The following is a 15,640-nucleotide window of genomic DNA, read 5'->3' on the forward strand; positions in this document are numbered from 1 at the left end:
AAACACATCATGGGGATAAAAATACAGCTGTGTCACCGCAGTGATTATCTCTGCACCATCCACCTGCCAGCAGCTGATTGGGCCATTATATTTCATCAGTCTGTGTGTTAGAGTATATTTTTATGCATCGTGTTGGAGTGGAAAGGTAATGCATGTAAACACACACTATTTGTATGCAGGAGTAGTTAGACGTGGTTTGTGTAGTGTGTGTGTGTGTTTGCGTGCGTGTGCGTGTGCGTGTGCGTGTGCGTGTGCGTGTGCGTGTGCGTGTGTGTGTGTGTGTGTGTGTGTGTGTGATTGATTGATGTGTTTTTGAGCGGTAATCTCTGTGGGCAGGAACAGCACCCAACCCTTCTCAGATTCCAAACACACTCAGGATCTGGGCAGCATTAGGTCGTCTCCCTGAGGCTCTCAGCACTCCGGCACAGGCCCCATCCTCTCTAATCATCACACGCGGTGTTGGATCGCTGCTAGTTAGGGCTGAATAGATTTTTAATTCAAATCGCAATTTGAAGTAATGGCATAAGCAATTTAAACAAACTGCGACTGTCCTGTATGTAAACTTTCTTGGTGATCAAATTTGTAGAAGGCAGTCAGAGGTCTGAGGCACACCGATCGAGTGAAAACATTACAAATCCTTTATTTCATTGGATCAGGCTAGGGCCTACGCGTTTCGACTCTACTGAGTCTTCCTCAGGGCAATCCAATGTCATAAGCAAATCAAACCGCAGTTAATCAAGCAGCTCACAACACTGATTATTTGGGAGTATTTTGCTACTTCCTGATGAAGCACGATGAACATGTACCAGAGTTTTGATTTGCTCTCCAAATTGTTCAGCCCTATCGCCGGTGTCAGGTTTTGAACCGGTGACATTGTGGAGCTCAGAGCTTAGGACTTCTCTTGGGGGGTGAGTCATCAGTGCATCATTTCCTGTTTGTGGTTTCCCGTTCAGGATGACTCGGGCTCGAGTGGAGAGGGCAGCGACGGAGACGGAGGGATGTACTGGAAGAGCGAGGAGAGCAAGTCCGACCCGTCGCCCGCCTCGGTGGACGCGGCCGTGGCAGAGAGGCCCGCCGACCCTCTCCCCGTCCCCGAGAAGGACTCCGCGCGCAGGCCGCTCCAGCTGCCGGAGCCCGGGCACAAAACGCCGTCCGAGGACTCCGCCGGCGTCAGCCCGGTGCCCGCTCCGCGCGGGGCACGGGCACGCCAACCTCAGTCCCCCCCCACGCCAAAGCCACGCAACATTCATCTTCCACCCTCCCCTACCAAGCCCTCACATCCCCCAGATCAACCATCCCCTACCAAGCCCTCACACTGCCCAGACCAGCCTGAGAGAAAGCAGGAGGAGGAGGAGGCGAAGGAGGAGGTGAAGGAGGAGGAGGACGATCTCTCCAGCGGGACGCCCAGCAGCCAGGCGGAGAACGGGAGCGACACCGGCGCCTCGCCCAGGTCGGAGACGGGCAAGCTGCGCAAGCTGCAGCTGTCGGACGAGGAGCGCAGCCAGCTGGGCAGCCTCAGCTACAGCCAGGACTCGGACTCGGAGACGCCGGCCTCCTCCTCGGCCTCGTCGGCCTCGTCCTCCAAGCGCGCGGACGGGGCCACGGAGGGGGGCGGGGCCGGTCAGGAGGAGGGCTACTGGAACGCGGGCCGCCAGGGCAGCCACATGCGCGAGCAGCGCAACCGCCGCTGCGTGCGCAGGAAGACGGAGCCGCCACACGGGGGCGCCAACGGGAAGCAGCGCTCCAAGTTCTCCCCCTGGAACCTGTCGTCCCCGCGCCTCACCCCGCACCACCGCCTCAGCGTCCACGTCATGGGGGCAGGTCAGTTACTGTCAATGCAGGCACACACAGACACACACACACACACACACACACACATGTATACTTCAAGAGGCAGTATTTGCACAAACTAGTCAGGCTTGAGACCGGGATGGGAGCTGCTATGCTAGAGATGTTTTTCAGAACAGACGAGTGAATTCTCCGCCATGCTAGAGATGTGTCTCAGAACAGACGAGTGAGTTCTCTGCTATGCTAGAGATGTGTCTCAGAACAGACCAGTGAGTTCTCTGCTATGCTAGAGATGTGTCTCAGAACAGACGAGTGAGTTCTCTGCTATGCTAGAGATGTGTCTCAGAACAGACCAGTGAGTTCTCTGCTGTGCTAGAGATGTGTCTCAGAACAGACCAGTGAGTTCTCTGCTGTGCTAGAGATGTGTCTCAGAACAGACCAGTGAGTTCTCTGCTGTGCTAGAGATGTGTCTCAGAACAGACGAGTGAGTTCTCTGCTATGCTAGAGATGTGTCTCAGAACAGACCAGTGAGTTCTCTGCTATGCTAGAGATGTGTCTCAGAACAGACGAGTGAGTTCTCTGCTGTGCTAGAGATGTGTCTCAGAACAGACCAGTGAGTTCTCTGCTGTGCTAGAGATGTGTCTCAGAACAGACCAGTGAGTTCTCTGCTATGCTAGAGATGTGTCTCAGAACAGACGAGTGAATTCTCCGCCATGCTAGAGATGTGTCTCAGAACAGACGAGTGAGTTCTCTGCTATGCTAGAGATGTGTCTCAGAACAGACCAGTGAGTTCTCTGCTGTGCTAGAGATGTGTCTCAGAACAGACCAGTTGAGAGCGTAAGTGGTGCATGACGTTCTCCAGAGGAGCTCAGGCACCAAACAGTAGATGGTGGACGCTAAAGCCAGGCTCATTGTAGTGTGAAAATACTGTTCGGATTAAAACCAGAAGTTGGCCAACCATTTCTATCTACAACTGCCTTTGAATTCTGGCAAGTAAATTCTGCCTTTTTTGACATTTTTAAACGGGTAGTTTGTTTAGGATTTGTTTAACTTGTTAATATGCTGTCACCCACAGATGATGTTCACTCAAGTACATATGCATCAGGAGAAGAGAATGGTGATGATGAGGATGATGACTTCTTCATGTATGGAGACAACATTGATTTTCTGGACCAACAGGTACAGTTGCTCAATCAGCATTGTTTTTTAATTCATTTCTCCGTGGCTGTTAGGGATATTTTGAATATATACTTTTTTGATCCCGTGAGGGAAATTCAGTTCTCTGCATTTAACCCAATTTAACCGAATTAGTGAACACACAGCACACAGTGAACACACAGTGAGGTGAATCACACAACCCAGAGCAGTGAGCTGCCTGCCCAACCAGCGGCGCTCGGGGAGCAGTGAGGGGTTAGGTGCCTTGCTCAAGGGCACTTCAGCCGTGGTGGACTGGTCGGGGATCGAACCGGCAACCCTCCGGTTACAAGCCCGATGCGCTAACCAGTACACCACGGCTGCCCCCGTGGTGTACTGGTTTTGCATGGTCCCATCACTAATTACATTTTTGGAAACGCTGAAGCTCCCGGAAATTAATATTACGGCACTGTGTCATATTTAATTGGTAGCCATTGGTCTGTCCCCCTGTAGAGAGCTGTTGAAGGGCTCTTGAGTGGGCGGCTCTTCCTGTGCTGTTGAGTTGAACAGGAGCTCTAGTGTGAGCTTTGCTCCAGCCCACAGCTGCTGTGTGTTGACCTGTCTGTGGCCTCTTATCATATGATGTCTCATCCTGTCAACTTATGATGTCTCATCCTGTCTCCCTTCTCCTCTCCTCTCCTCTCTCTATTCCTCCCCTCTTCTCTCCTCTCTCTATTCCTCCTCTCCCCTCTTCTCTCCATTCTTCTCCTCTCCTCTCTTCTCTTCTCCTCTCCTCATCTCTCCTCTCTCCATTCCTCCTCTCCTCTCTCCATTCTACCTCTCTCTATTCCTCCTCCTCTCTTCTCTCCATTCCTCCCCTCCCCTCTTCTCTCCATTCCTCCTCTCCCCTCTCCTCTTCTCCATTCCTCCCTCCATTCCTCCTCCTTTCCTCTCCTCCTCTCTTCTCCTCTCCTCTCTCCATTCCTCCTCTCCCCTCCCCTCTTCTCTCCATTCCTCTCCCCTCCTCTCCTCTCCTCTTCTGTCCATTCCTCCTCTCCTCTCCTCCACTCCTCTCTCCTCCTCTCCTGTAGGTCCCCTCTAACCCAATGGAGGCACACAAGTTGGAGCTGCGCAAGATGAGGACGCTGGAGCGCCGGGCCAAGATGAGTGAGATCCAGCGCTTCCACAGAGCACAGGTCAGTCCCCTGGACATGCCTACACCACACACACACACACACACACACACACACAGAGCACATGTCAGCACACTGGACACGTGTCCACCACACACACACACACAGAGCACAGGTCAGCACACTGGATATGCGTCCACCACACACACACACAGAGCACAGGTCAGTCCACTGGACACATGTCCACCACACACACACACACACACACACACACACAGCACAGGTCAGCACTCTGGACATGCGTCCCCAGAGCAACTTTGGGGATAAGTGTCTTGCTCAAGGGCACAACAGTGGAAGCTGGGAATTTAACCAACAACTTTCAGGCTACTGCACGCTAGCCCAGCATGAACTGCTGTGCTGACTCTGTCTGTCTGTCTGTCTGTCTGTCTGTCTGTCTGTGTGTGTGTGTGTGTGTGTGTGTGTGTGTGTGTGTGTGTGTGTGTGTGTGTGTGTGTGCGTGCGTGCGCAGTCGATTCAGCGCCGGCTGGAGGAGATCGAGGTGACGTTTAAGGACCTGGAGGAGAAGGGGGTGGACCTGGAGAGAACGCTCAGGGAGGAGTCAGGTGACCCACCACAGACCAACCAGACGATAGGCCCACACCCTCCACCACACCCCCAGACACCATCACCACCACACCGCTTACATCCACCACATGAGCAATCTCAACCACCCTCAGGTGTCTACAGACAACGCACCTCTACTCCACCTCTCTGCAGATGGACTCTGGGATTAAACCCGCGGCGGGACTAACACACACTTTGTCTGTCGTCTGCAGAGTCGGCTGATTCGGACCTGATAGGCCAGTGGATAGAGCTGGTCCAGCAGAAGAACGCGCTGGTGTCTGAGGAGTCGGACCTCATGGTGGCGTAAGTATGACTACAAAATAGGAATCCTGCTACGTAATATACATGTAAAAGTTATATACAAGTGAAAGAAGATAAAGATGATAACATTTAAATCACATTGGCTCTCAAGAAATGTTTAACGTCTCAATAATACTAGCACAAATGTGAATAAGTGGTCTGCTTAGGAACTTGATCTTAGAAAAGTGGTTCACTTGTAATGTGCTGGTGTTGAAGGGAATAGCAGTAGCTCTAACAAGCTTTAGGTGTGCTTTACTTCTTGTACTGTGAACAATCAAGTGAGGTAGCAACTAAACTAATCAGTGACTGCAGGGCTGTAATAGGGCTGTGCTAGCATGGTCTTCTACCCATGAAATGAGTATGGGGGTGTAGGTAATTGGTGTGATGGATGTAATGGGAGCATTGGAAATGATTTATGTGTGTGTGTGTGTGTGTGTGTGTGTGTGTGTGCTTTGTAGCTCACGCCAGCTGGAGCTGGAGGATAAGCAGAGCATGCTGGAGATGGAGCTGAGGCGGTGCATGGAGATGAGTGGTATGCAGAACACATTAATACCCTGTAATATGCTACTTAGCACACTTCAGTGGCTGAAGCTTACTTGCTGTTTTGATTGTGTGTGTGTGTGTGTGTGTGTGTGTGTGTGAATCTGTGCGTGTGTGTGCGTGCGTGTCTCTGTGTGTGTGTGTGTGTGTGTGTGTGTGTGTGTGTGTGCGTGTGTGTGCGTGTGTGTGTGTGTGTGTGTGTGTGTGTGTGTGTGTGTGTGAATCTGTGCGTGTGTGTGTGTGTGCGTGTGTGTGTGTGTGCGTGTGTGTGTTTGTACGCATGCGTGTGTGTGTGTGTGTGTGTGTGGTGTGTGTGAATCTGTGCGTGTGTGCACGTGTGTGTGTGTGTGTGTGCGTGCGTGTGTGTGTGTGTGTGTGTGTTTGTGTGCGTGTGTGTGTGTGTGTGTGTGGTGTGTGTTTGTACGCATGCGTGTGTGTGTGTGGTGTGTGTGTGTGTGTGTGTGTCTTAGCAGACTCGGAGAAGAGTGCGGAGGAGCGCGAGGCGGAGGAGCGGGCGCTGGCGGAGATGCTGGAGGTGGTGGACATGAGGAACTCCCTGGTGGCCTTCCTGGAGGAGAAGAGGCTCAAGGAGCTCAGCGAGCCCCAGCTCACCCCCTCCTCCCTGCTGGAGACCAAGAGGCACTCCACCGCCAGCGCCCATGTGCTCTGGGACTGAGGGGGCCCCAACTCACACACACACACACACACACACATGCACACACACACACACACACACACACACCGCCAGCGCCCATGTGCACTGGGACTGAGGTGGCCCCAGCTCACACACACACACACACACACACACACACACACACACACACACACACACACACACACACACACACCGCCAGCGCCCATGTGCACTGGGACTGAGGTGGCCCCAGCTCACACACACACACACACACACACACACACACACACACACACACACACCGCCAGCGCCCATGTGCACTGGGACTGAGGGGGCCCCAGCTCACACACACACACACACACACACACACACACACACACACACACACACACACACACACACACCACACCCCGCCAGCGCCCATGTGCTCTGGGACTGAGGGGGCCCCAGCTCACACACACACACACACACACACACACACACACACACACACCACACCCCGCCAGCGCCCATGTGCTCTGGGACTGAGGGGGCCCCAGCTCACACACACACACACACACACACACACACACACAGACACCACATACAGTACTGTACACATACACACACACACACACACACCACCAGCGCCCATGTGCACTGGGACTGAGGGGGGCCCAGCACACACACACACACACACACACACACACACAGACACCACATACAGTACTGTACACATACACACACACACACACACCACCAGCGCCCATGTGCACTGGCACTGAGGGGGACCCCAGCTCACACACACACACACACACACACATGCTACATGTCTTCACAAACACACTCCTCACGTATGTGCTTAATACACAATACTTTTTCATGCACGGCGTCGTTATGAGACTTATGAACTTGAAAAGCCAAAGACTTTGAAGATATTTCCGTTTCACATACGTGTATATGCACATACTCAAACAAGCAAACACACACAAATAGATGCACACACACACACACACACACACTCACAGAGCCCTCACTGCCTAGCCTTAAGAGTCTGAAAGGAAGCGGCGTTCGTTCTCTCTTTCTTTCCGTCTCCCTCCTGTTTCTCTCGCTCTCTCTCTCTCTCTGCTGACTCAGCTCACCTGAGAGCCCGCGCTGTGGTATTTTAATCACACGCCGATACGATTAAGAGATTATGAATGTACATAACGTCATTATCTACACTCCTCACATCTAGTGGGCCTCAGCCAAGCACATAACGAACTAGAGATGATGCTCATATCCTTATTACTCAAAAGTATTTACAATGTGTCATATTTGATATATTTAGAGATTTATGCTATCCAGTTTTTGGAGTGTGATACAATCACAGAAGAATATTATATCATTATTTTGTCGATGTAATTATTGTTATATCCTGAGGACATTATTATTATGGTTATTATTATGATGGTTATTATTATTATGATTCATTAATATCCTACTCGGTGACATTTGAGCACATTTTGCATGCATCATTGGTATTGTTCAGTTGAATGGTGATTCTCAGGGCTGGGGCAGAAATGTCATGTGGTGTACTGCCTGCCAAGCAGATAGACACTCATCCACAGTGTTAATGAGTCATGGGTTTCAAAAGCGCTCAATGGTGTTTTTTTTGCCCCCAACGGCACCTTCCAGGCAGCACAGCCTAAAAGGCACTACCTTAACCCTATTCCTAACCCTAACCCCCTCAACCCTCATCCTACCCCTACACTGAGGGGAGTAGTGCCTTGAAGGCAGCGCTGCCTGGAAGGCACCATTGAGGGCAAATAATACCAAAGACCTTCAAAAGCGTGCTGAGATGCTCGGTTGGGAGAGCAAAGGGTTAATCAAAGAAATGATTCTCAAAGGTGAGCCTCACTTGCTCTGTTCACATTAACCATGTAGAGCTGTCTTCGTGACAATGTAGCAAAACTTTGAGGCTGAACATTACCTTGTAAAAGCTGTGTTTCTTTTGTTGATGTTTTTATTTTTTTTTCCTTTCATTGTTGCCTTTGTTTGTGCAGCCGGGACTGCTTAAAGTACAAAATACTAATAAATATTGGATTGCTTTGCATTCTAATGTGGTTTTGGAGCCAAGTCAAGCAGAAGTCAAGTCATTGTACACAAGTAATTTGGACTCATTTAATCCAAACACAGACCATGCACACACAAAAGCACGTGCACACACACACACACACACACACACACACACACACACACACACACACACACACACACACACACCCTTTCAATACAAACACACTCAAATACATACTGTCTATACATGGATAGCCATGTTTGGGTGAACAATGACTAAAGCAACAAACTCAATAGTTAGGCCTATCCTATTGTAGGCTTTTCCTACAATGATTGAAAGCCACTATATGTATGAAAGAAAGAATAGCCTGTTTATTGAGGGACCAGTATGTTCTAACTAGTTTCAAGAGAAGATGTATTTTGTATTTTTGTGAATGTCAATAAAAAAGTGCATATATGTTTGAGTGTAAGGCACAGTTCTTCATCTGACTGGTGAGTTCTGTCAACTGGCTCCATTGTTGTTCTCATTCTAGGTGTTGAGCCTTTCATAACATTTCAGCCAAAAGTAAATTGGCTTAGAGCTGGTGCCAAAACATAGCTGTTTTTTTTCCCCGGTGAATTGGAGTGGGTATGTCATTGTACACTTCAGTTATCGCACAGCACCCTTCACAACTGGTGGAAATGTGGCTTGGTTCACTATAGGGTCCCAAGGACCCTAGAACTCTGAACAGATCCGGTCCAAGCACTACAGTAGTTCTGTCTTGAGATGATTAGCGTGATAATTATGAGGTTGTGGTCAGCTACATCTGCATGAGACTACCTGCTGATGTGCTAATTGGTATGTCTAACGAGCCAATGATCCCCTATGATGTTGTTAATTACTCATTTCAAAGGGATTATGTTGCTCTCATACAGAAATGTCTAATAGTGTAACAAATCTACAGTAGCTCCTTCCATTTTCATTTTTGGCATTGTTGGTACAGTGCATTACCACTAGATGGCAGCCATGAACAGTGTTTTCTCACTTTCTTAGCATTTGACTCAACTCTATATCCAGTATGAGCAAGTATTACTGCAACTATAAATGGTACTGATTTGTTTTATCATCTCTAAAAAGATGATCAAACAAAATAACAGGTATGTTTTTAGTTACATCAGATACATTCATGAAGGTCTTTTTGGCTTGGCTTTTCACCCCTGTGCATTACCATAGTGTAATGCAGATATGCAGACCCTTGCATCATTTTTTTTTATTATTTTTTTTAGGTGCTGTCAAATATTAATACCCACCAATTCCAACAAGCAGATGTTGACTTTCTAAGGGAAGTGGGTGACACTTGCTCAGGATCTGTAGGGTATGGTGAGTTCTTATGTAAGTATATACCATGTCAGACATCATCCCCTGGTAAATGCACAGGATTACAGCTTGTGCTTGTTCTTGGACAACAAAAAGGTTTACGCAATCTCTATCAGTGCCAGCCATTCATCAAGCAACAATGGAACATCTCAAGTGGGGTAAAAGTCCTTATATTTCTAATTTCTAATTAATTTAGCCTAGCAAAGCATGCAAACCCCTCTGTGTCCTGCCATACTGTAGGTAAGGGGGTGGGATGGCAAATCATCTCTCTACCAAGTCCTGCTGTTTCAGAGTGCGGATGATGGACGAGAGGGAGATGCCCACTGGAGGTGAACCAATGGGTGCAGGCTTTTGGGGATGTGCGTGCTTAATTCATGTTTGTTTGAGTGCATCCTGATTCCTGAGCTGCAATGAGCTTGACCCATTAAGGAGTATGAGGTCACAAGGCAAGCTTAGAATCACTGGCCAGACACCTCACACAACCTTATGAATCATTGGTGGAATAAGACTTGATGCAGACACCTCACACAACCTCATGGATGATTGGTGGAATAAGACTTGATGCAGACACCTCACACAACCTCATGGATGATTGGTGGAATAAGACTTGATGCAGACACCTCACACAACCTCATGGATGATTGGTGGAATGAGACTGTGCATGACCCAGTGCAAGTCAGCAGGACTTGGGGGGCCTTCACTGTCCCTCAGCATGCTGCATGGCTGTGGACCTCCAGGGTCTGTGAATGGCAGCTTCCCCCACCCTCGCTGAGAGAAAGCGAGAGAGAGCGACTGAGAGAGACATACTAAGAGACATAAGACACACTAAGAGACATACTATTACTTGTACCAATATACTGTATGTACTAAGAAATGTTTTGGCAATAATACAATTGTCTTTTTTGTCATGCCAATAAAGCTCAATTGAATTGAATTGAATTGAATTGAGAGAGAGAGAGAAAGAAAGAAAGAAAGAGAGAGAGAGAGAGAGAGAGAGATAGAGTGAGAGAGGCAGTGCTTGCGCTCGTGTTTCCCGGTGGCACAAACCCGTGTTTAATTACCTGAGTGTGCAGATGATAATTGCGTGTACCCTTGCGGGGGCACCTCAGCCCGGGGGAGATCTTACTGACGCGTGTGGAAATCTCTCCCCCCAACGGCCGTCTCTCTGGTTACACACACACACACACACACACACACACACACACACACACACACACTCACACAAGTCCTGCCGGGCCGCCATAAACACAAAGATGCATGCTGAAAGGGAATCAAAAGCATAAAAGAACGTGGTTGAAGCAATCGAAAACTATCAGCGGGATTCATTACCGTGTGTGTGTGTGTGTGTGTGAGAGAGAGAGAGAGAGAGAGAGAGAGAGAGAGAGAGAGAGAGAGAGAGACAAAGAGAGAACTAATTATGACGCTTTGTCAAATAGATTTAGTCTTGAATAGATTTCCACTAATTTTTGTCTTATTCTTTTTTTTCTTCGGTAGGCTACATTTCTGTCAGCAATTCCCAGGACACTGAAAGACTGATCTACATGAAAACTGCATGTACTGTAGCTCCACAAGGATGACACGGAACCATTGTTTTTTTACTTTGATCCGTTGCCCACATAGATATCATATGTTGGTATCAAGGGGCCATGTTAACACATCTCAAGGGGCCATGTTAACACATTCACCTTAAAAATGAAAAGGCAAAAACGAGACATCGTAAGTTCAAAACTGCACAGAATTCTGTTTATGGGAGGCAATATCAGCCACACACACACACACACACACACAAAGAGACCCCCCAGCAGAAGCACACAATTACACCAAAACAAACATGCACTACGCACACACTCACAAGAGTAGGAGATGGAGTAGGAGATGGAGCCAAATTGACAAGCAAGATTTATCTTGGCAGAGAGAATGTGCAGGACTGGGCGACATTCCTATTTTGTACCGCTCTGCAGTACATCTAGTATGCGTAAGAGCGAGGCCACTGGAGCATGTCCATTGCCATGCTTTATGTGACAAGGGAATCTATACTCCTGGTCAGCCATGCATGCTTGAGCTTGTTTTGTATTCAGCATTCTGCAGTGTCCTGCGCTCTCTTGAGCACAGTGGCCAGGGGATGACCTGCTATGACCTCTGCCTCTCCTCCCTTACATAAAGCCAAAGAGCAGATCTTAGGATCATAGCCACTCACCCTGAGGTTGCATAAGCACCCTGCTTCTCCCTGCTTTTTAATCTCTTTGGCCTATTACATGATCTCTCTCTCTCCCTATTGTCTCCAGCGATTGGCTGGTCAATGGTCCAGTGGGGTTAGTGCAGTATGTGACTTGATGACCTGCATGGCCAGGTGATCTTGAGTGTGACTGACAACTGAAACTCAGCTGCACTGTGCCCTCTGTATATTGCAATGTAATGCTGTCAAGGTAATATGCACTGGTCCAACTCACTCCGGCACCACGCACAGCCTGCCCATATGAAAAAGAATTAGAAAAAACATATACTGCCAGCAATGTGTTTTATATACAAAACTTGTATGATTTACTCTTGAAAGTGGCCCCTTTCTCGTTTTTCTCATACAATGTCAAACACAGATTTACTAAGGATCTTATAGTTTCACTGTCATATAAAAATCTATCAGGATTCAGATAAAACATGGTACAATTGTGTATGATTTGTCTATTTCTTTTCCAAATGGGTTGGAAGCTTGTCCCATATAAGACCATTATAAGATCCTTAGTAAATCTGTGTAACCTGAAACATATAAAACTTTGTAAACTGTAAGGGCTATATATGACATGTATGAAGAAAACGAGAAAGGGGCAACTTTCAAGAGTAAATCGTACAAGTTTTGTAAACCCATTGCTGGCAGTATAAGTTTTTTCTATTTCTTTTTCATATGGGTGATTAGGTGCAGGTAGATAGCAATAAAAAAGGATCGCTCTACCACACAGCACACTGTTCACTTTTTTACTCGCATCGTCTCTGTAATATCTGTGTAGTGTGTTACTGACAATGCATCAAACTTAGCTTTTCTGATTGACTTCTAAAAATAAGAGGATTAAGATGGCCTCTCTTGAATGTTACCTAAGTGTCTTGCAGTGCTGCAGCCAAGGTTTCATGGTTGGCACCACTCTGCAATGTCATGAGCCAAAGTCATCCTCTGTTCAGTGTAGTTTATCATTGCATAGCTTGGGCACGTTGTGGTGTTTACACACTGTGTTAACTCCAAGCCACTTTGTATCTTATGTCAAAGATAAGCATTTCTAAAACATGCAGAGTGCTGTAGCTCCAAGCATCCCGCTGACTGTAAATATGAGCTGGACAGTTAATGGCTGTTCTCAGCAGCAGGACAAAGAAATGAACCCACTTTGGCCGAACAAACAAGTTGCTTTATTCATAGGTCTGGTGGCACCTTTCCCACAAAACATTTGGTTAACTAGTTTTCAGAGAAAAGGAAAAAAGGTCGCACTTTGCATTTAAACATGTTTTTATTGTGAGCACACTGAGGAAGGCGCTAAGCCGAAACCCGTCTGTGCAATAAAAACACGTTTAAATGCAAAGTGCAACCTTTTTTCCTTTTCTTAGTAAACATATAAGTTTGGTCTAGCACTCTCAAAAACAAACCTAAGAGACTGAGTGAAGCCTGCTCCTACCATACAAATTAACTAGTTTTCAGCCAAAAAGTGTCTTGATTCCACACCCATTCATACTTGTACCAGCAGTAGCCCACAGTATGTAGATGCAACCACTATGGCCATTTCCCTGATTACTAGGCTATCACCTACAGTAGGACAAGTCACTTTTGAAATCCACCTGAATGAGCATGAAGACATAATCTTGTATATAGAAGTACTTATCATATGCTACAAATAACCTACATACAGTAGCATGCGTGTGTATGTCTTAAATGTATTGCATTGGCTTTGTTCAGTAACAGTATTAAGTCTTAGATAATCTTATATGTGACATGCAAACTCTTGACGTCTTTGGCTAGACTAGTGTTCACACACTTAAGCATGCTTGACTGGCTTTCTAATACAGTAGGTCCTCCTGTTGTTTGATTACTATGGCCTAGAACTACCCGTAATTTCCCGACTATTAGCCGCGGCTTATACATTGACTTTGCAAAATTTCTTCAGCTATGAGGTTAATATGGTGTTAATATGCTTTTGTTTCTTTTAACTTGCATAAAACATTGTCCTGCGGCTTATACACAATGCGGCTTATATGCGGGAAATTACTGTATAACAAGTGCAGTCACTCTTGAAATCCATCTCAGTGGACATGAGGATATACCGAGACTTTTATTTATTCAAGTTCTTATCACACTTACAAACACATACAGTATGCGCACATGACTGTCTTAAGGGCAAAGTCAGCGATTGAACGTGATTTGGAAGCACACATTCAGCAAACATCTCCTCAATATCTGCTAGCTAGCTGCCTATTCTGCCTGCCTACTCAGTGAATACTCTCAGTAATGACTGTCTCAGTAGGCAGCCCTGGCTCAAAAGACTGGAGTATACAACAAATTGAGGGCAGCTTGTCCTCCAAACAAAAACGAAACACTGTTCAGAGTTTCTCTTGGAATACTGAGTGAGGAGTGAATCCCTCCCTGGTGTGTTTTGTTTGATTCCATTAATAAAACATAATATATGTTTGTTTTGGGTAAAATATCTGCTAAGAAATTTGAATATAAATAAACATCAACAAATGTGACGCTCCACACACAATCGCTGACTGTCCCTTTAAATGTATACAATGTTTACATTATCTTCATTCAGAAACACTAAAAAGTCATAGAGTAGGTCTTACCTAATCTAGGTAAATGTGGCACGTACTGTAAACTCTTGACGTCTTTGGCTAGACTGTTCACACTTAGGCCAACATGCTTGACTGGCTTTCCAATGCCCTGTTGTTTGTTTGGTCAATTAGCAGACACCCTCATTAATCCTCCATTGTTACTAACACACACACACACACACACACACACACACACACACACACACACACACACACACACACACACACACACACACATTAAGATAATGTACCTAAGGCTTAAAATTCACCAAGCTTGGCCAAAGAACAGAGGGGCTTCAAGGTCTACTGTATGACTCAGGGGCAGGAAGAGGAAGTAACGCTAGGAGCAAGATGACGTGGTTCATATTCAACTGTGACCTTCCACAGAACACAGAGAGGAGGGAGAATAGAGTTTGTGCCTGGACACCTCTGTAGCCAGACTGCAGTCTGTTACTCTAGGAGTGCGCTCCAGAGAAACGCTGAGGAGATGCCAGCATTTTCAGCCAGCATACCCGGAGAGCCAGAGCTATTCTCTCAGTTGTGGGCGCAAAGTTTTAAATCAGCAAAATGAAAAATGAATAGTAACTTGCAGATTACATACATGTTCAACTACACTGAATAGCCTAAACAAATTTTCCTGAATTTAGACCACAGTTTCCTTCTTAGGCTTTCCATTACAATGTTCTTTGTAATTGTGATCAGTTTTGTATGCACTGAACAGTTGTCCAAGTCTGATGTGGACACTTGTCTGATGTGGATGCTATGAAGTGCACATGTCTAAGGCCATGACAGCATGTTGCTCCCGCAGGGCAACTTTAAGGCCATGAGTTGTGCAATGTGTGTTTGTGCTGAGGTTGGGAGAATCACTGCTGCTGAATGAATCCCATGCAAAATGAGTCTTGAAAGCCAAAATCTACCGATTGAACTTTAAAGGCATGTCGAATTAGCCTAATATGACATTCCAAATCGGAACTCTACAGATACAGGGACACAAAGATGTTTATTTGTCACATGCATATGATTACTGATGTAAAGAATGCAGTGAAATTGTCAGATAATAATAATAAATTGTCGATAATAAGGTATTATAGTGTTTTGGGAGACATGTATCATGTATTACTGTTTAATGTTGGGAATGGATGGTATAAATGGGGAAATGGCAAATGGTGTGGGCTAAAATTTGGGAACTTTTTCCTACTCTGCATTTTGATTCTTTCTCTCAGCCACGGCAGTTCAACTTAGACTACAGACTGTGCAACAAATGTAGCCAATACACACCTGACCATA

The 15,640-nt window shown here is 46.7% G+C and overlaps 1 protein-coding gene across 7 annotated transcripts in view; it reads left to right on the top strand.

Annotated features, from left to right (window-relative positions):
* mical1 (microtubule associated monooxygenase, calponin and LIM domain containing 1) overlaps positions 1–8,647 on the top strand; it is a 29,119-nt gene extending 20,472 nt beyond the window's left edge. For 4 of the 7 annotated variants that reach the window (XM_062541067.1, XM_062541071.1, XM_062541068.1 and 1 more), the window contains 7 exons: positions 954–1,821; positions 2,864–2,967; positions 4,014–4,118; positions 4,585–4,792; positions 4,892–4,982; positions 5,438–5,511; positions 5,990–8,647. In XM_062541067.1, coding sequence (XP_062397051.1) covers positions 954–1,821; positions 2,864–2,967; positions 4,014–4,118; positions 4,585–4,792; positions 4,892–4,982; positions 5,438–5,511; positions 5,990–6,195 — 1,656 coding nt within the window. In that variant the 3' untranslated portion in view covers positions 6,196–8,647. The remainder of the gene's footprint in view (positions 1–953; positions 1,822–2,863; positions 2,968–4,013; positions 4,119–4,584; positions 4,793–4,891; positions 4,983–5,437; positions 5,512–5,989) is intronic. The other 3 variants (XM_062541069.1, XM_062541072.1, XM_062541073.1) reach the window with 3 other exon arrangements.
* The last annotated feature ends 6,993 nt before the right edge of the window (positions 8,648–15,640 follow it).

This window comes from Sardina pilchardus, chromosome 7, assembly GCF_963854185.1.
Source record: "Sardina pilchardus chromosome 7, fSarPil1.1, whole genome shotgun sequence".
Classification (NCBI taxonomy): domain Eukaryota; kingdom Metazoa; phylum Chordata; class Actinopteri; order Clupeiformes; family Clupeidae; genus Sardina; species Sardina pilchardus.